This window comes from Caretta caretta, chromosome 4 (genome assembly GCF_965140235.1).
Source record: "Caretta caretta isolate rCarCar2 chromosome 4, rCarCar1.hap1, whole genome shotgun sequence".
In the NCBI taxonomy this organism is placed as follows: Eukaryota; Metazoa; Chordata; order Testudines; family Cheloniidae; genus Caretta; species Caretta caretta.
The window spans coordinates 100,334,348-100,354,855 of record NC_134209.1 but is presented as its reverse complement, the minus strand read 5'-3'; the positions used below and the strand labels follow the sequence as shown (position 1 = coordinate 100,354,855).

General features: G+C 39.5%; 1 protein-coding gene across 2 annotated transcripts in view; it reads left to right on the top strand.

The window, feature by feature from the left end:
* Positions 1–14,676, top strand: part of KIT (KIT proto-oncogene, receptor tyrosine kinase) — a 79,947-nt gene extending 65,271 nt beyond the window's left edge. For both annotated transcript variants that reach the window (XM_048848284.2, XM_048848283.2), the window contains 8 exons: positions 158–308; positions 2,247–2,335; positions 4,463–4,590; positions 6,922–7,044; positions 9,457–9,568; positions 9,666–9,765; positions 10,494–10,599; positions 11,937–14,676. In XM_048848284.2, the coding sequence (XP_048704241.1) occupies positions 158–308; positions 2,247–2,335; positions 4,463–4,590; positions 6,922–7,044; positions 9,457–9,568; positions 9,666–9,765; positions 10,494–10,599; positions 11,937–12,053 (926 nt within the window). In that variant the 3' untranslated portion in view covers positions 12,054–14,676. The remainder of the gene's footprint in view (positions 1–157; positions 309–2,246; positions 2,336–4,462; positions 4,591–6,921; positions 7,045–9,456; positions 9,569–9,665; positions 9,766–10,493; positions 10,600–11,936) is intronic.
* Positions 14,677–20,508: the final 5,832 nt, after the last annotated feature.

Below are 20,508 nucleotides of genomic sequence, written 5' to 3'. Positions count from 1 at the left end.
GTAACTTCACTATGACTTTTCATGTCTAGACAATACTGTGTTGTGTGACTTCAAATAGGACATTTTGTGTGTTTAATTGAAGAATATTTTTGTATAAGATTTTTGACTCTGAAAGCAAACCTTATACCCACCTTTTAAACTCCCTCTGCATCTGCAGGCCCCACTCTGGTCATCACGGAATATTGCTGCTATGGTGATCTTTTGAATTTTCTGAGAAGGAAACGCGATTCATTTATTTGCCCAAAGCATGACGAATATGCAGAAACAGCAGTTTATGAGAACCTTCTGCATCAAAAAGGGCCTGCATGGTAAGAATAATCTGCTACTACATAAAGGCATAGCCAGAAAGTTCAGAGGGAGGGTAAATCAAAGCTGATCTAGTGAAAAGAAATCACAAGAGGGCTTTTGTGTAGTGTTTTCTAAAGATTGCATCAATTTATTTAAAAAATCAGTTTATTATAAAAAGATGATTTAATTTTTACAAGTAATTTGTTTGTTTTAAAGATTATAGTTCAAATTATTTCATACACTTCTATTTTTACTGATTCAACGGCTTTTCTATGATTGTGTCCAGTGCCACTCCTTGGATCAAAAACTTCCATCTTTATTTTTAATTATCATTACTGCTAATGGTTGGCACCAGTCAGTTTGCAACGTAAATGACAATATGGCTAATGTTGTTGTGTTATAGCACTCTGTGTTACCATGAGTTCCTGCATTTGCAGATGGCTTTTTACAACAAAAATAATGCCTTTCAGTACTGCACTAAATCACACAGATCTTGTGACAAAAGACCCTGTGCCACTATTTTGGAGTTAGGATTTCCCCAAACATTGTTCTTGCACTCTTTTTTCCCCCAGTGTTCATCTGCCTACATATTATTAAAGAATTCCATTTAAGATACAACCCAAGTTCTTCTTCTTAGGACATTTTCACATACATCTGTGCAAAGGTTCTCCTAATTCCTTCTTTTCTTTAAAGTACTGAAGATGTCATTTATCAAACCTTCACTTGTATAGCAATAAAGGACCCGCTCTATATTTCAGTCTATACTTTGCAGCATTGAGCCCATTACTCTACTTTAGCAAACTGAACTTAAAAAGAATCCAATAGAGCTCTTAGTAGGAGCTAAAGCACTTTGCTACAGTAGGGATTTATGTCCCTTTGGTGTTAAGGATGTATCTGCCATATCACCATTGTGCCATAACACCTTCAAGAGAAGATTGGTCATGCTAGATCAGTACATGGATAGACAACACTGAAGAAACCACCTATGTGTTTAAGGAAGTGGTTCTGGAGTTTCCATTTGAATCCCACCATGAGGTTATGACTCCTATTGGAGGTGCCATCTTTCAAATATGATATAAAGCTGAGAATCTCATTATTTGAGTTTCACATAGCACTTTTTTATAAAAGGTTGGATGGGGTCTGTAGAGTCTTTACCAAATTTGAGTATTGCTGTGTGCTGTTGAATTGCAGCTGCATAACACCCCAGAGGTCTCTGCCCTTCAATGGAGGGGTGAAGTGTTTAATTACCTCTCAGGTTGTTGTGAGACCAAGCGTAATGTTTGCAAAGTGAAAAGATATTCTTGGATAAAAGGTGTTGTATATGGGCAGGGTAAAGTGAATTTTTGTGTCCATATAGTTCAAAAAGATACTAAATGGAAAAATATTCATCATTGTAAAGGTATATATTTATAAACTATATGTAATTAGAGTCCATACATTTGAATATGCATAGGGATGGGAAAACTGATTTTAAAAAAATACAAATTCCCTCTAACTTATCCTGATTTCTGCAACCAAACTTGAACCCTTTTGGAAATTCTGATGTTCAGTTAACTTTTCTCTCCAGTTTTATCTTCTGAATTTCAACTGAAACTTGAATTACCGAATATATTGATAGAAGCGGTCCTGAATAGAAGAAGGAAACATTAGAATGTCATCAGAAATATCTAGCCATTTCTTTTCCAGACTCAACCTTAACTATAAGGAATATAAACAAAAATTTTTTGGGTGCTTATCTGAACAAAACTCCAGACTTTGAGATCAGACCATTACTTATCTTATAATGTACATCCTTATAGCCTATTTTGTCAAATCTCATCACTCTCTGTATAGAATTTTTATTTTCTTTTTAAAAATAATTAACACTCACAAACCTTACGTTTTTCCAGTGTTAATCATTTGTAAAATTTTAGATTCAGATTTGTTCTTAATATTTTTATGCTAAATTATCCACACAGTGATGTCATCAATGAATACATGGACATGAAACCAGGAGTCTCTTATGTTGTTCCACCAAAAGCAGATAAAAGAAGATCAGGGAAGACAGGTAAGTACTTATCCAGAAATCTAACTCACATCCTATAGTACAAAGAGGGATTTCTGATTTCTTTTCAATTTTAAAATGATCTTTGATGATGGATGTGTCCAATTAAAACCCTAATTCAATGTGACAAGGACTAAAAAAAGAATAAATTCAGTTAAAAAGGCTTCATGTGTCTCTATGTTGTGAAAACATTTAGATGAGGGATTCAAATGATTATTCTACCATTTTGGTAATGGATGTTATTGTTAGAAGCAAGAGGAAAACCAAGGACATGGTAGGCCTTTTACTCAATGCGGGGGGGGAAAACAATAACAAAATGTGGAAATGGCAGACATGCTAAATGACTTTTTTGTTTAAGTTTTCATAAAAAATTTAATAGCAATTGGACATCTAACATAGTAAATGTCAATGAAAATGAGGTAGGATCAGCGGCTAAAATAGGGAAAGAACAACTGAAAAATTACTTAAACAACTTAGATGTCTTCAAGTCACAGACGCCCGATGAAATATATCCTAGAATACTCAAGGAGCTGACAGAGGAGATATCTAAGTCATTAGTGATTATTTTTGAAAAGTCATAGAAGACTAGAGAGATTCCAGAGGACTAGAAAAGGGCAAATGTAATGCCAATTTATAAAAAGGGGAATAAGGACAACCTGGGGGGCTACAGACCAGTCTGCATAACTTCAGTACCTGGAAAGATAATGTAGCAAATAATTAAGCAATCAACTTGCAAATGCCGAGAAGCTCATAAGGTAACAGTCAGCATGGATTTGTCAAGAACTAACCATATCAAACCAACCTAATAGCGTTCTTTGAAAGGGTAACAAGTCTTGTGGATGGGGGGAAGCAATAGATGTGGTATATCTTGACTTTAGTAAGGCTTTTGATGCTGTCTCGCATGACCTTCTCATAAACAAACTAGGGAAATGCAACCTAGATGGAGTTACTATAAGGATGGGTGCATAACTGGTTGGAAAACCATTCCCAGAGAGTAGTTATCAGTGGTTCATAGTCAAGCTGGAAGGGCAAACCAACTGGGGTCCCACAGGGATCAGTTCTGGGTCTGATTCTGTTCAATATCTTCATCAATGATTTAGATAATGGCATAGAGAATACACTTATAAAGTTTGCGGATGATACCAAGCTGGGAGGGTTGCAAGTGCTTTGGAGGATAGGATTAAAATTCAAAATGATCTGGAAAAACTGGAGAAATGGTCTGAAAGTAAATAGGATGAAATTCAATAAGGACAAATGCAAAGCACTCCACTTGGGAAATAACAATCAGTTGCACACATACAAATGGGAAATGACTGCCTAGGAAGAAGTACTGCAGAAAGGGATCTGTCTGTCATAGTGGATCACAAGCTAAATATGAATCAACAGTGTAACACTGTTGCAAAAAAAGCAAACGTCATTCTGGGGTGTATTAGCAGGAGTATTGTAAGTAAGACATGAGAAGTAATTCTTCCATTTTACTCCACACTGATTAGGCCTCAACTGGAGTCCAGTTGTGTCCAGTTCTGGGCACCACATTTCAGGAAAGATGTGGACAAATTGGAGAAAGTCCAGAGAAGAGCAACAAAAATGAGTAAAGGTCTAGAAAACACGACCTATGAGGAATGATTGAAAAAATTGGATTTGTTTAGTCAGGAGAAGAGAAGACTGAAGGGGGACGTGATAACAGTTTTCAAGTACATAAAAGATCATCACAAAGAGGAGGAAGAAAAATGGTTCTCTTTAATCTCTGAGGATAGGACAAGGAGCAATGGGCTTAAATTGCAGCAAGCGATTTAGGTTGGACATTAGGTGGGGTGGTGGGTAGCTGTCAGGGTAGTTAATCACTGGAATAAATTGCCTAGGGAGGTTGTGGACTCTCCCTCATTGGAGATTTTTAAGAGCAAGATTGACAAACACCTGTCAGGGATGGTCAGATAATACTGAGCCCTGCCTTGAGTGCAGGGGACTAGAATACCAGACCTCTTGAGGTCCCTTCCAGTCCTATGATTCTATGTATGGACTGAGTTTCCTTATTTATTCAGCACCACATTCTGATAAATATAAGCCAAATATGTTTCCAGGCCATCATACTTAGTCCATTTATAAAGTGTTTGCATTTGTGTTGCTTAGGATCATATATGGATCAAGATGTTACCATTGCCATATTAGAAGATGATGAATTGGCTCTGGACGTTGAAGATCTACTGAGTTTTTCTTATCAAGTGGCAAAGGGCATGAGCTTCCTTGCCTCCAAAAATGTAAGTTGTGAATTCGAGTGACAGGTTTTCTTCACATATTGACATTTTAAAACATGACTATTTCACCTGTTCAGTAATCTTTTTAACAAACACTGCAAATTAACAGGGTTCTGCTGTACTGTGAAGACTTGACTAGTCTATTCCTTTGTGTAAATCTAGTCCTGCATTTTATCAGCCTAGAGTTTTGCCCTGAAAAGTGCTAGTCTGCTCAGAATTAATTTTCCCTGGACTTTACTCGCATGAAGAAAAACCTCTAGGCTACCTCTGGGAGTACAATGCTCAAAAGGCAGCAGAATTGTTGCATTTCCATTGCTGAGGGCACTGGGAATTGGAGAGCTCCTTCAGTGCATGGAACAGAGCAATGCTATGGCTCTGTGCCCAGAAGTGTGAAGGGAGGGATAGGCCTGAGGAGTTGTAAGGGTGTGTGCACCGTATCCACAAACTCCACTGACTGTGTGTGTATGGAGAAAGCAGGAGCAGCAGGTCCTTTTCTGTTGCTACTTCCTATGTCCTGCTGGTGAAGTTGAGGATTTTGGTCTATAGCAGGGGTGGCCAAACTGCGGCTCTTTTATGATTAAAGTGCGACTCACAGAGCTCCCCCCCTCCCCAGTTCTCCATCTACCAGACTGCAGGGGAGCTTGGGGCTTCTGCCCGGCAGCAGGGTGGTGGGGCTAGGGGCTTCTGCCCAGCAGGGAGGGGGGTGTCTTGGGGCTTCAGCCCTGCAGGGTGCACCTGCTGGGATCAGGGCTTCAGCAGGAGCGGGGCTGAATCCCCAGGAGGCATGTCCCGTGGGGTGAAGTCCTGAGCCCCAGCAGGCATGTCCCCTGGGGCTGACACCCTGAGACTCCCCTACCCTCTGGGCAGAAGCTCCTAGCCCCACCACCCCACCGCAGGGCAGAAGCCCTGCTCCAACTGGCGTGTCCAGCTCTCAAACTTCTGAAGATTGTCGTAGTTCGGCTCAGAGGGTCAATAAGTTTGGCCTTTCCTTTGACTGCTGGAGCACGCAGCCCGTCTAATAAAATCTCCATCTGTTTTTTTGGTGCTATCTGATCCCATACAAGCCCTGAAGACTTAATTTTTCAGGGACTTATATAGTGTGGAAACTAGATAGAATTTGTGAATGAATCTGATCTTCAAAGGAGGAGATCCCTCCAAAAAGACAGTAAACTCCTGAATGTTTTAGATGGCTTACTCTCTGTGATATCTGTAAACAGTTTACAAACTGAAGAGCATTAGAAGACCTCTGAAGAAAGGTCTATTTGCACAAAATGTATGTGTTCAGAATTAAACCCTGGATGATCTGATACTTTTGAACCATAGAACACTTCTTAAACAAGTGGATCATTACAGGATGGGTATTTTCAAAGTTTTGGTTTAACATATGGGATACTTTTAGTTTCCTACTGAAGAATCTTTGTAATTTTTTAAAAAAATGTTAAAATCAACATAGAGACCCACAAATTGTTTTCATTTGGACACACTGTGTGCTCTGTGCTTTCTAAAGGTTTCATAGGAAAAATTATGGAATATCAGAAAGGGATTTGTGCCAAATAGAAAGTTAGAGCTATTAATAATGTCCCTGCAGTTGCAATAAGATTTTTACTTTTTGAAAACAATTTGGCAATTAATATGAAAAAAGTAATAAAATCTAGGAACATTATGTTGTACAGTATATTTTGAATCTACTGTAAAAACAAATATATGTAATTTTAAACTTCCTGCCCCACAAACAAGTCTTAATGAAAGCCTTAGTCACTTTTGAAAATGAGAATTAGGTTCCTAAGAAATATATTTGAATTTTTGAGCCTGTATTTTTGCCAATTTCTAGTTTCCATGACCTTCCCCTAGGTCATGAAAATTGTTTTAAAAAAAAACTATAATTTTTTTTCCATAGAAACAAATTGCATTTTTCCCCCTCTGACTGTGTTAGAAAATAGCCCAATCGCTTTTTAATGAAACTTTCAGAAAAAAAAAATTTCTGGCTCAGAGCAAGCACACTGAACTTCAGCTGAAAGTGTGAAACTCTGAGAAAGTTATAAGGAACAGAAAATGATCCTTCCTAATGGAAATGCTTAGGCCACCTTAACTATAGAAAGCAGTATATGCACTTCCTCCTGTATGTTTCGGTAACATTATCGTGCTATAAAGCTTGATAGCCAAGTAAGCTTTTTAAACTCAAACGCTTTGACTTTCAGTTTGCACTATATATTATGTATCGTTAAGTACATGTATATTCAAGAAAACACACACAGTCAGCAATTCTGCATCAGCAGTGAAAAGGACTGAACATACTAACAAATATTTTCCTGTTTGCTTGTTTTATTACTTTAGTGCATTCATCGGGATCTGGCGGCAAGAAACATACTTCTCACTCATGGTCGAATAACAAAAATTTGTGACTTTGGCCTTGCTAGAGATATAAGGAATGACTCAAATTATGTGGTCAAAGGAAATGTAAGTACTTGACTCAGAAGCATTCTAAATTGTCTTAATTGTGAAAGAATCTTTTTCTAAAATTTAGTTATTTGTATGTCCTTTAAACTTAGTGGTGCTGTATTTGTTTGGTTAATTATTAAAATAAGTATTCATACAACAATATTCTAAAAATCAGGTTTTATGGTGTTTGCTTTGTTATAAATATCATGCAGATAACAGAAATTGTATTCTAAATGTGGGATATTTATTGAGTAGGACAAAGTGGGAAGCAGAAATAGGCTTGATTTTTCACTGGTTCTATATTCTGAGGTTAGCAATGAAACTGACTTTAATTTGTATATGTAACAGACATAACCTGACACTTGCAGTTGTAGATCCAGATAGATATGGACTGTAGTGAGATGTGACATTTTGGACCAAAAAAGAAAAGTCTGAATACTCCAATCCAGACTATTCACAATTACACTAAGACCCCTTTTCACCAAATCTTAAAGTGAATGCACATTGCATTTATGCCCAGTTTAAGTCCCTTTTTAACTGCCAGAGCTGTTCATGGGTCCTTGGTGAAAATCTGACACATATGGGAATAAACTACAGGAGCATGCTGAAGAAACAAAAAATCAAGCTGTGGCAAGCTGAGAAGGGTAGAGAATTCCACAGTCCCTCTCTCACTGAAAGTGCCTGTTCCTCCCGAATAAACCCAATGGGTGATCGCTTAGGTGCCTTTGATAATCTCAACTGCTTTGGTGTCCCACAGGAAGAGGCAGTCTTTAAGGTAACCAGAATGTGACCATTTAAGGCTTAAGTGAAAAAGACTGCATTTGTCAGCTGGTTTTGGAGATCTGCCCCAGCCATGTGTGCTGTTCCCAAAGTTCAGTGTAGGGTACAACTGAAGTCAGAGGAAGAATTCAGCAAAGCAGCCAGGCTGGGTTGGTAAAATATCTACTGAGTGCTGCTCAGTGACATTTACAAAGAAACTGAAGTGAGAGGCCAGGTTTAATTTTCAACCTCAAGTCAGGATCTGCTTGATCAAGGATTTTTAAGTGCAGGCCAGCAGCTTGTGAGGTGGGCAGTAACTAATTACATTACACTTGTCTAGACTATGCTTTAGGTTGCCCTGAGCTGCTTGACAATAGGATTTTTCTTAGTCTGAGAAGGTTAGAGAAGGATAGGCAGCAGCTGCTGGGGAAGAAGGGAAACTGGGGCTGCTGTGGGAGGGGCTCCTCTAATTGTGTCTGGCCTGATCTTAAACCCAGCTACGGCTATAGGAGCATTGATGCTCCAAACAATGGCGGCAGCCACTTCTGCTGCAAGTAGCTGCACGAGTATTTGGTTGTTCTAACTCAGCCAAACATTATTCCAATATCTAACTATTGCAGCTATATATTTCATTTAGTAAACCATGAGTAACTCAAATTGCTCATCTACTCCAACATCTACATGTTCTTTTCATCACCCATAACTCTAGGCAGTTGATGGAAAGATATTACCCTTTCCTTTCCCTTCTCATTTTCCTCTCTTCCTCTTAAGTCCTTTCCCTACTTCCTGCTTCCCTTCCCTACAGGACATCAAGGCTCTCCTAGACAGAGTAGCTATAATATATTTTGGTATACATTGTTTCAAAAGAGTTAGAAGGAAAGGGCTGGGATTCTCCCATTGCAATACAAACATTCTGGGAACAGCGGAAAGGTCAAAGGAATGAGAGGGAAGAAAGGAAATCAATCAAGAGGTTTTGAACACTTTTTTTTAACCATTTCCTTTTCAGCAGTTTGCATTTTTGAGGGTGGGGGAGGGTGTATTAGAAGCTAAAGCAGCTGCCTTGGTTGTCTGCTTGAAAAACTGGAGTGCATCAGAGCAGTGTAAGCATAATAGCTAATTCAAATGAAGAGATATGCATATTCAGAGTCTGATTATTTTAAACAACCATACCATGTTTATACAAATCCTTGCACTCTGATTGGCTATCATCCATTTTAAAGCAGAAACAGGGAGTCACACACTGTTTATAAAAACAACTATATAACTGGTTTCAGAGTAGCAGCCGTGTTAGTCTGTATTCGCAAAAAGAAAAGGAGTACTTGTGGCACTTGAGTACTTGATGCATCTGATGAAGTGAGCTGTAGCTCACGAAAGCTTATGCTCAAATAAATTTGTTAATCTCTAAGGTGCCACAACTATATAGCTGTTATGCAAATCAGACACTTAAACTAATCAGAGTGCAAGGAATGGTATAAATGTAGAAAGCCTGTACAGTGATGGATCAGTAACTGTATGGTATCTCTGCACTCTGACTTGCAGAGAGAATTCCACTTCAGTAATAATATATAAAAAGATAGGTAACCATTATGTAAATGTACATTTGATATTATTAAATTTTCTAACCTGCTTGTCTAATTTTTATTTTCACCTTCATACCCTACCCCTGTAAAGGCTCGGCTTCCTGTAAAGTGGATGGCACCTGAAAGTATTTTCAACTGTGTTTATACTTTCGAGAGTGACGTCTGGTCTTATGGAATATTGCTTTGGGAACTGTTTTCTTTAGGTAAGATATTTACTGATTGAATGTGTCCTTTGTATTTCACCTAGAGTTTATTTCTGATTTTAAAATGGCATTGATTAATTAAATGTTGTATCCACAGGAAGCAGCCCCTACCCTGGAATGCCTGTGGACTCCAAGTTTTATAAAATGATTAAGGAAGGATACAGAATGTTTAGTCCAGAATGTGCACCAGTTGAAATGTAAGAGACAAGCTATCACTTACTAATCAGCCAATAATTTTTGAAACAAAGAAAGTAAAACTTCCAGATATGGGCTAAATGTACCTTATAATGTTGCCTTTTTTTCCCCTTCAAATTTTCTACAGCTGAACTAGCTTTAATTGTATAACACCTGCATACTGTGATCCTTTTATGGCCTAATGGCTCTGTCATTAAAGATATTCTAAGGTAAAGATAATAAAGATAATACACAGAGCATACTAAGCAGTTTCAGTTGATGTAAACTGGTTAAATTGCACCAACTTGTGCAATTACTGTAGTTGTGTTCTACTTCCTGATTGGAATAAGATGGTCCAAGCATCTTTTTTACTAGCCATTTCCAGTGTAGTGTTTTTTTCAAATTTGTCAATATCAGACCCATTATCTTTAAATAGGTAGCCATCCTGCTGTAGCAACTCCTTACGCAGAACTTCCATTACTGTCAAATGGAGTTCTCCCCACAGAATCTCAGCAGCATTCGGTCCTTAGTATCCATAGCCAATTGGGCCAGTGCTACAATTTCTACTCTTATAAAATTTGTTCAAACAGTTTTACTTAGCTGTGTTTTGAAATTTTGGAATAAGTTGCTATTGTTACACTGGATAACTTCAATCTGTTTTAGCCCATACAGATAATAATGGAGTTTTAATACAGAAATTATTTCTTGCTGAAATTTCCAGTCAATAATATTTAATTTAACATCTTTGCAGGTATGAGATAATGAAGAGTTGCTGGGATGCTGATCCTGTACAGAGACCAACATTTAAGCAAATTGTACAGCTAATTGAGCAGCAGCTTTCAGATAATGCAAACCATGTAAGTATGAACTTCCAAATGGATCTTCAACCTTTAATATTACATTTCTCAAAAACCTGTGTGATGTAAATCAGACTCTAAAAAGAGAGCAAAAAATTTAGTGGCCTTGTTATTGGTGTACTTTTGCACTGTAAATTTTTCCTGTTAGGATAATTTTCAGACTTACCCCTAGCTCTTCGCTGCGCCATTCCTTCACAAATGGTATGCTCATACTAACTTTTGAAAACTGTGTGTCTGCATAAAATGAAATAAACACAAGTTAGAGTATGTTTTTGATGTTTTGCATGTTTTTGAAAATGTACATACTGTACATGTTGTTATAAAATATGGTCATAGCTTTTGATTTCTTCATATCTTAAAACACAGACTAATATATATGTATGGAATCTCATAATTGTGGATGTATCAGTCAGGAATGTACCTTTTCTTTTGTTTGAACAGCTAAGTAATACACTTTCTGGATTTGGCCTTTCTTTACTTTTTGATCTGTCTGCTCTGTTATTTTATCAGTGAGACGTAGGCTCCTAATTGCTTACATCACTTTTGAAAATGAGATTTAGGCTCCTAAATGAGTTAGGTGTTGCATATGAATGAAGCAACACCTACAGACCTTTAAAAATCTGGGCCCTGGTGCCTGTCACGTGGAATGTAAGTGTTGACAAGCTAGCATCTTGCTGTACTCAGTTCTCTTACTAAGAACTTTGTGGATGGATAAATGGACAACAGGTCTTAAAGAAGGAATTATGCCATTTCAGAGACACAGATCCTGCCCTGTGACGAATGATTTACAGATCTGCACCTAAGGATCATGTGACCATATATGGGGTTCGAACTTGCTTCTAGGTTAAAAATAATGGTTCCTTGGAAATTCTAGGTGCCTGGCTTTGACACAAACACAAGTGGCTCCCCAATATGTTGAGAAATGAGGAAACCAAAAACTGCTGGGGTTCAATTGCTTCCTTTAACATATTTTTGACAAACTACAAGCGTTACTGAAACAAAAGCAAAAATGTGAGGAAAAGTATGAAATTATTGGAGGGATTTTCAAAGATTCAGATGAAAGATTTCAAAGATTTCTGTTTAAAATTATCTTACAAAATCTCCTGTCTTTTTTTAATAACTGAGTTTGGGGTTCTGATCCATTTTAGAGAACAATTAAATCCAGGCACTCTTAAATTCTATTTCAGGATGTACTTTAATTTCCCAAGGAAACAAATTACCTGGATAGATGTTACCAGGGCACATTGTAAAACAGGGCAACTAACAGCAATGGTGAATTCTGCTTATATGAAGGAGGCATTCAGTGAAATATTGACAATAGTGTCTGTCTTCTCCAGGCTTACTCAAACTTTTCACCCCATCAAGGAAATGCTGCAGATCACTCAGTGAGGATTAATTCTGTGGGGAGCAGCACATCATCTACTCAGCCCCTTGTGGTACGCGAAGATGCTTGAAAGAGGAGAGGGACATCTGGAAAATAGGCAACCCAGATGGATTAGGCACTCTTATTCTGTAGGGGACAAGAGAGGGTAGACATTAATGATTTGTCTTACTTTACTCACTACCAGGGTAGTCTGAACATTGCTATAATACTGTCCTTTACCACGCACCGTTACATGTAAACTTAGTCCATCCACCACATCCATTGTTGCAGTTTTGACTGAAGCTGTATATACTTTGCTATATTGTATGTTTTTGCAGTAGGGAGTCATATAAACAAAAATCTAAATCTTAAACCTGGGTCTGGAGCTAGTTGAATACAAACCAAACCAACTATTAAACAGTCCATCTCTAGATCTGTGCCTGGAAAGCTAATAGTCATTTTCTGATTGCTTGGTTGTTGGGGATTTTTTGCTACATTTCTGAAATAAATACATACATACATACATACACACATACAAATAGCTGCTTGCAAGTGGCAAGTCTAAAACCCTACAAATGTCACAAGCAGGTGTTCTGAATTGGATGCCACGAGAAGAGGGTAACATGTGGACATGGAGAGGGGTGGGAGTGAATAGAATAACACCTCCCGCCTTTCCTCCCCAGCACCTCAGCCTGTGCAGCCACTAGACCATTGAAGGGACTCTGCAATTAGGGAAGGCTTTCCAGACATCTGGGGAAGGAGAGCATTGTGGAGTTTCTCTCCCCTTCCCTCATGTCTGAGGTTAAGATTTTGTCACGGGTATTTTTGGTAAAAGTCAGGAACAGGTCTTGTGCAATAAACAAAAATTCACAGAAGCCTATGACCTGTCCCTCAAAATACTCAAAATAACTGACAAAATGGGGCTGATGTGGGGGATGAGAGCCCGAGCCCTGCTGCAGGATGGGAAAGGGGGGTCCAGCACCCACTGCTTCGGCTGACAGCTCTGGGGCCCCCTGGCGCCCACAGTGGCTCTGAGCTCCAGGGCCAGCGGCTTGGAGCTCTGGGTTCTTCTGACACCAGCAGCTGCTGAGAGTTGCAGGGGCACCCTCCCCACCCATGGCAACTGGGAGCTGTTCCAGGGTCCCAGCTAGCTGACAGCTCCAGCCCCGCTCACCCCAGGGCTGAAGGGAGATGTCATAGAGGTCGCTGGAAGACACAGTATCCATGACTTCTGTGACTGCTGTGACATAATCTTAGCCTTACTCATGTCCCAGCCCGTATTTCACATAGTTTTCATTCCAAGCAAAGAGTGTGGTGTTGCAGGGTGGAAAGGGAGTAGTACATGCTTGGCTAATATTTGTATCTTAAAAATGGACAAAAAATGTGAAAGTGAAAAATCTCTTTCCGTAGTTGTAGTAGTTAGATCTGGGTACAGAGGAGACATTTATAGTAGGATCCACATACCTTAAGGACAGGCAGTTAATTTTTCACCTTATTTTAAACAAATAATTCTTCTTCAAATTCTTCGTCAAAGAATTCTTCTTTCCAGAGGCCCCTTGTGTTCATACAAGTGTAAATTTCCCACAGATGGGCCCACATACCCGTAACCTGGGAAGGGCTTTGTTCTCAGTCCCTTCGTCTTTCCAGATGAATATTGTGTGATGGTAAAATTAATAAGAGGGAGAGATTATTAATTGGGAAACATTGGATCTTAATGTAGCAGAACACAAAATAGAGCTTCAGCCTTATTTTACAGGTATGTAGATTTGGGGTGAGAATATGTTTTTTAAAAATACTAGCCCTGAGCCCAAGACTCTGGTTAAGTGTCCGAAACAACCATTTTTTCCAGCACAGATACTGCTAGTTCTTCTCTTCCTATATTCCTGTCAAGTATAAATCAGCAAAAACATTGAAAGAAGCATGTAGGAGACAGTACTACTTAAGTACCTATTTATTTACAATGTGCCTGCACTTAAGCACTCTGTTATTTATACTCAACATACTAGTCAGTCTCATTGTTCTGAGTTTACATTTACTTTTTATGTGTAACTAACAGCCTAAAACAAGATAGCTGTAAATGCACACACTGGTATTATAATTTTAGTACCTCATGTTTTCATACTTTATTTTATACAACCATGTATTTCGTATATAGTTCTAGAAATTTGTCAACCAATCTTAAAATAGCCATTTGCACTGGACCTATCTATGCTGTTGCACCTTTCTAAAGTTAACCAGTTGTTTGGGGGCACACTTATGCATATCATACTTCTTGTTGAGCATTCTTGTTTCAATGCTATGAAAATTCTTTTGTAGTGTGCTGGCTTTCAGAGCTATTGTAGACAGTCTAGCTGGTATAATTGTAGATGTCTTGGTACTTTGCGGGCACTTAGCTGAAAGAATTTTTGGTCTCAAATATTCTTTAAATTTATATTTTTATAATTTGGGTTTTTTTGAAACTTATTTTGTAGTGGCTTGATGTTTTAAATGGTTTTACGCATTGTTTTTTGTAAATATGGAAATGTAGCAATAATGTCATTTTGACTAGTCTCAGTCCTTGAGTCACAAAAATATTTTTATATGTATATATAGATATGCAAAAACCATATGTATAAATAATGTAAGTGTTCGAAAGTTTATGAAACACTTTTGGATATGGTGTCCAGTTGTAGAATTGCAGTTCTAAAGAGTTCAAATAAAAATGTAAATACATATTCCTATGCTACTGATGTGTAATATCTTAAAATGTAATATTTCCTTTAGTTATAAATCTTAATAAACTCTTGGGTGGATGCAAAACCACAGTATCTGGATCCACAGAGGCGAAGTTTGGAATTCTGAAATATTTTTGAAAATGTGTGCTATGACACTAACAATCTATTGATGCTTCTCTGGAGACCTCTTTACGTATAAACAGATTAGATCAGCATGTGAAAAACTTTAAGAATCTGTGCACGCAGGGTTGTTTTGGTATCCAAGAGTGAAAGTATTTTGATGCTAGAGAATTGGTCCACAATACATATTTTATTGGTCTGAGTAATTTAAAGTTGAGATAAAATGTTGCAAGAAGTTTAGAAATATACTGCTGTGAGCAGTACCATTAAGCACATGCTTAGGCCTCAGTTCAGCAAGTTATTTATGAGCTGAATCATCCCTTCAACCAGGTGTTGGGGGACATTTGGTATAGAAATAAGTTTTAATTTACTTCCATTTCCTAGTTCAGTGAAATTATTAGGATTCATCGTTTTGTTACATTAATAATACCACTGATCAGTGAAGTAACAAAATTATGCATAGTGCGCTGTCTGTTATAATGAGCCAGGAAGTGGAAAAAATATGTTTTGTGGGGTCTGGGATGAAAAACAAGTTGCAACTTGTATCTGTGATGCAGGTTCACCGTGGGTTAGTGCAGGCTGTCATGGTTAAGAATACAATTTTGTGACTGAAATCACAGATTCCGTGACTTTAGCGGATCTCCGTGACTGCTTCGGCTTCAGCCCTGGGCTGGAACAGTGGCTAGGGCTGGGGCTGGGTCAGTTCCCAGAGTTGGGTCAGACCCCAACAGCTGGGGCTGGGTCAATCCTGGGGGCTGGGTCAGTCCCTGGAACTGTAGCAGCCCCAGTGGCTGAAGCAGCAGCCAGAGCTTGGTCAGTCCCCAGGGCTTGGTCAAGCTCCAACGGTTGGAGCAGTGTCTGGAGCCAGAGCATCCCTGGTGAAGAGCAGTGGTTGGACCTGGAGCAGCACCGGTGGCTGGAGCAGTGGCCGGAGCTGGGTCAGTCCCCAGGACTGGGTCAGTTCCCAATGGCCAGAGCAGCAGGTAGAGCAGTAGTTGGGGCTGGATCAGCCACCAGGGCTGCGTCAGCAGCCAGGACTAGAGCAGAACCTTGTCAACTGGAGCAGTGGTCGGAGCTGGAGCAGCCCCCACAGCTGGAGCAGTGGCTGGGGATGAGTCAGTCCTTGAAGTCGAAGCAGCCCCCACTGCTGGAGCAGCAGCTGGGACTGGAGCAGCTGCCAGCGGTCAGCCCTTGGCAGCAGGGTTCGGACTGTTAGTCCCCCGTCCCCGGTCGTCACCCACCCCCACCCCCCACCAAGGTATTTGTAGTAAAAGTCAGGGACAAGTCATGGGCTTCTGTGAAATTTTGTTTATTGCCCATGACCTGTCTCTGACTTTTACTAAAAATACCCACAACGAATTCTTAACCTTAGTCATGGTTATAGAACTAGCTGCAACTCTATGACCCATCGGGTCTCTGAGTGCATTCCCAGAGGTGCCAGGCCTCATACCTTTACTTCTCTGGGAGTGATCTTGAATTCACCCAGGAGATAGAATGTGGCTGGATTCAAGATGTAGAATCTGTAAAGCTAATAGTTCGGGCATTGCCTCTTAACACTGAAGTGGTTACCAAGGAGTGTCTGATCCTGAGCCATTGCTTCCCTTCTTGGTTGTTTTTCCTACCAACCCTACTACTAAAGTAAACCAACCAATGTATGCAGTAAACATCCCAATAACCAGATCAATGTACAATATTTATAAATTATTACAACACAGCTCTAATTACGTTGCAGAGGTAATTCACGTATTTCTGGGCTTACTGTATCATTAATTTGCATTTTTGAAAAAAGAACCTAGACTATTGTGTCAAGGCTCTTTGTCAAATGTAGAAAATCATCCAGACTATGTTCCTATTCTGGAGACTGCAGCATTTACCATCTCCCCTACTATCAACGATCACATGAACGAGTTCTCTTCCCACTGGTGATTGAATAACTTTCCTGTGTCAAAAGAAAAGAAGTACTTGTGGCACCTTAGAGACTAACCAATTTATTTGAGCATAAGCTTTCGTGAGCTACAGCTCACTTCAGCTCACTTCATCAGATGCATACCTGTGTCAGCTATAGCAATTGCTTACATGGAAAGTGATATTAGGAAAGTGTTTAATGTAGTTTTTATCTATCATTTACTGCAACTGGAAATGAGCAAGAGTCCCCACCATGTGACCAAACTTTGGGAATCTCACTTGTAACATTCATTTGGCTGGTTTCAGAGTAGCAGCCGTGTTAGTCTGTATCCGCAAAAAGAACAGGAGGACTTGTGGCACCTTAGAGACTAACCAATTTATTTGAGCATAAGTTTTCGTGAGCTACAGCTCACTTCATCGGATGCATTCATTTGGCTGGAAGCATGGAAAATACCAGTCTGCTATTGAACACTAGGACTGATCCTTCAGCCTTCTCCCCTACTAATTAAAGAGAGAACAAAATGACTATAGCTTGCATGGAAGGTAACAAGAATGAAAGACCTTGAAAGTGTTGCAGTGTGTGTGGAGGCACTGAGCAATGTGCGTCCATAACACCAGCCAGGTGATCTCCAACCTAATCACAGAAGGGAGAGACAATTTAGTACTGACCAGGGTGATAGTAAAGACCTTGAGCACTCTCCAATGGAAGGGCAGGAACTGATGAAGAACAAGTACTGATGACCAAGCGTAGCTGGAAACGACCTCTGAGTTTTATAGGGAGCTCTTGGTAGGAGGGGAAATATTCAAAATTCAGGGATAAAAAGCAGTCCATGTATCCTGAATGCTAGTCCATGTATCCTGAATGCTAAAACTCAGCCAGCACTAGTATCCCTAAGAAACCACTGATGCAACCAACGAGCATCATTAACAGTACAATTTTATATTAATCAGACAAAACAAGACCAATCTGCTTGCAAGATCTATCAGCCAAGTGTAGATTTTAGGGCAAGAAAAGAAATCAATAAATTATGCTGGCCTTAAAAAGACACTTGTGAAGGGCAACTAGGGCCTGTAATGGAGACGGAAGGCATGAAAGCCTAGGACTAGTAGCTAAGGGCAGGCTAAGGGAGCGGAAAAACTATCTCAGCATTGATGATTCCTACATTCTCTCAAATTTTCTAGTTATGGTCTCATTTTTCTCCCCACTATAAAATGTGGGCCCTTAGTAAATTTACATCTTTGCAGCTAATGGTCATGGAATGCTCCTGACCAAGACACCAGGTCATACAGTACTAATCAGGAATGAAATGTTCTTAATCGCTCTACAGAATATAACCTTGCCACAAGATCAAACAAATGGTAATAGTGAAGTTATATGGAGCAGGTTTTTCCCCCCTGACATTCTAGTTTTTTCTATTTGATATGATGAAACTAGGCTAGAGCAAAATTTTGCTCACCTTCCATGAAGACTAGCAAATTTCCCCCTCCTTGGACAATGATATAGTTATTAAATGTGCAAAAGCATCCACAGTTGTCTCAAGAAAGTAGTTAAGAAATTAAATAGATTTCAAATCACCTAACTTTAAAATCTGGAAATAGTAGCACTGCTATGAAAACCTACTCTGCAGCTCTACTGTGGTTTTGAGAAAATCTTTCAGTATATCAATGGTTGCAGTTGGCCCTCAGTTTCCTATGGTTCTTTAGAGATAAGTCCACAATTGTATAAAGCTTGTAACCAAAAGCGAAGTTGTCAGAAATACTTAGTGTAGATATCTTCTGAATTTCTTAAATTTCTTCATCAATAGAGCACTATTTTAATGGTAACTATTACCTGCCAGCCAAACTTTAGAGCTGATTTAATCAATTAGCAGAGACTATCATCCAGACTGGATTTTCTGTCTCTGTCCTGATCTTGATCGAGGGCTCTCATGGTCTGTAGAGACAGCCGGATGAGCCAAACAGACTTTCTGGTTGCTTGAAAGTGCAATTATTTGAATATTAACAATAGCTGCAATAGTGTACGGGGCTCTGTTAATTGGTTAAATTCACCGTACTCTCACATTGCTAAGATGCAGATGCAGAAACATGTAATTTCCTCTCTCTGTGTGTATATTTATTGGTCACCCCTTATATGTATATAATTTATTGTAGTAAAAGTCTTCATAGCATGTAGACAACAACAACATTTAACCCAGATGCAGAAAGGAAACAGACAAAAACTGAAATGTTCCTAGTGATGTATCTATTTGCGACTTGGCAGCAGCAAGGAATGGCTGCACATGTATGGATCTTGTGATACAACAAGCTGTCTCAGATGACCTGTCTAGGGTTGTTTATCAGAGGTGGCCACCTACTGAAGAAGAAACATTGTAATTGGTGTATATGGTGATATTTTGGGATAGCCTCCTAAGAAGGGAAGTTGCCTAATAAGTTTGTTCTTTTGTTCAGGTTTAACTGTATTAAAATACCTATCTTTATCCACTGGGATACCACTGACAAACAGATTATCAGCCTTTACTTACTTGAATTGGTTATTTAGGAACTGCATGGCAGTGACACTAGCTAAGGCCAGATACTTTCACTTGTTAGGTGTCTGTTAGACCATCTTGAAAGCATGTCGAACTTATCTGACGAGTAGACCCCTGTAATAATACACAACTCAAAAAGATTTAAGAGCTATATACCCTCATTCTGCAGCAGGGCTCTCCTATTGTGTTCAAAAAGAGTTTCACATTAAATTAATGGTAGGAGACTAACTCTCTATCTAGCTTGTTCATTCCTTTTGTGCTGCCCAAGTGTACACGGGGACTGAAAGCCAGATGCATCTCCCCAGTGGGGGATTCCTCTGGCTTCGGGGACCTGCATAGGCACCTCCTATATTACATCCTGCACCTGACACAGAAGTTTGTTGGGGCAAGAAGGGTTGTTGTGGAAGGGGTGACCAAACTGTGTTGAGCTCTGTCCATTCCCAGCTGGTGGGCAGCCCCTTGGGAGGTCTAAAGGTAAAGTTAGACCTACCGAAAACATCAATTACCAGATCTAAGTAGAACTGCTTTGGGGTTTGGTTGGTTTTCTTCCCATAAAAATACTATTAATAAATCAAATTCAGAGCAGAGCTAAAATTTGTCCTCAATTTTAGGTTTTTTTAAACAACTCTACTTTGTGTGCTTGTATCCCTGTTGTGTTCACTTCCTGCAAATATTCTGGGGACTGAGCTTTGCTCATGAAAGTGCTCAGGAATGCTGAAACAGTCACCAACCAGTGGATTCTGAGTTGTCTAACTATGAAACCACTCTGTGAAGTTTCCATTTTACAGTGGGAACTATGTGCTCATTGAAATTCACGATGTTGTTAAAGCAACAGTCATGGAAGGGGAACAATACCACACAGCACATGTAACAATGGAGACTCAGAGCCTTCCCAAGCTCCTGTACACACCCTCAGTGAAATTGCTGGGGTGCCACGTGAATGCAGGGGTCCACCCATGTGGCATCTGTTGAGGATCAGGGCCCAGCTGCTCTCCACTGTAAGTATTCTATAGATACACCCTTTTTTTGACAATATAATTCTTTGGGCATGTGATTACTTCAGTGGGATGGCAGCCCACCCATTTTGCCATGGGGGGAGAGTGGGCAAGGCCTTAGCCAGAGTGCTCCATTTCCTGGCTTGAATAAAGCAAGGCACAATAGTTTTTTTCAGCATGAACTATAAAGCTTTTTCTAACATAAAATAAATTGCACACAAAATAACTGCTGGGGGATGGGCACTGATCAGCATTCACGTCACACTCCCCCTCAGAACCCAGCC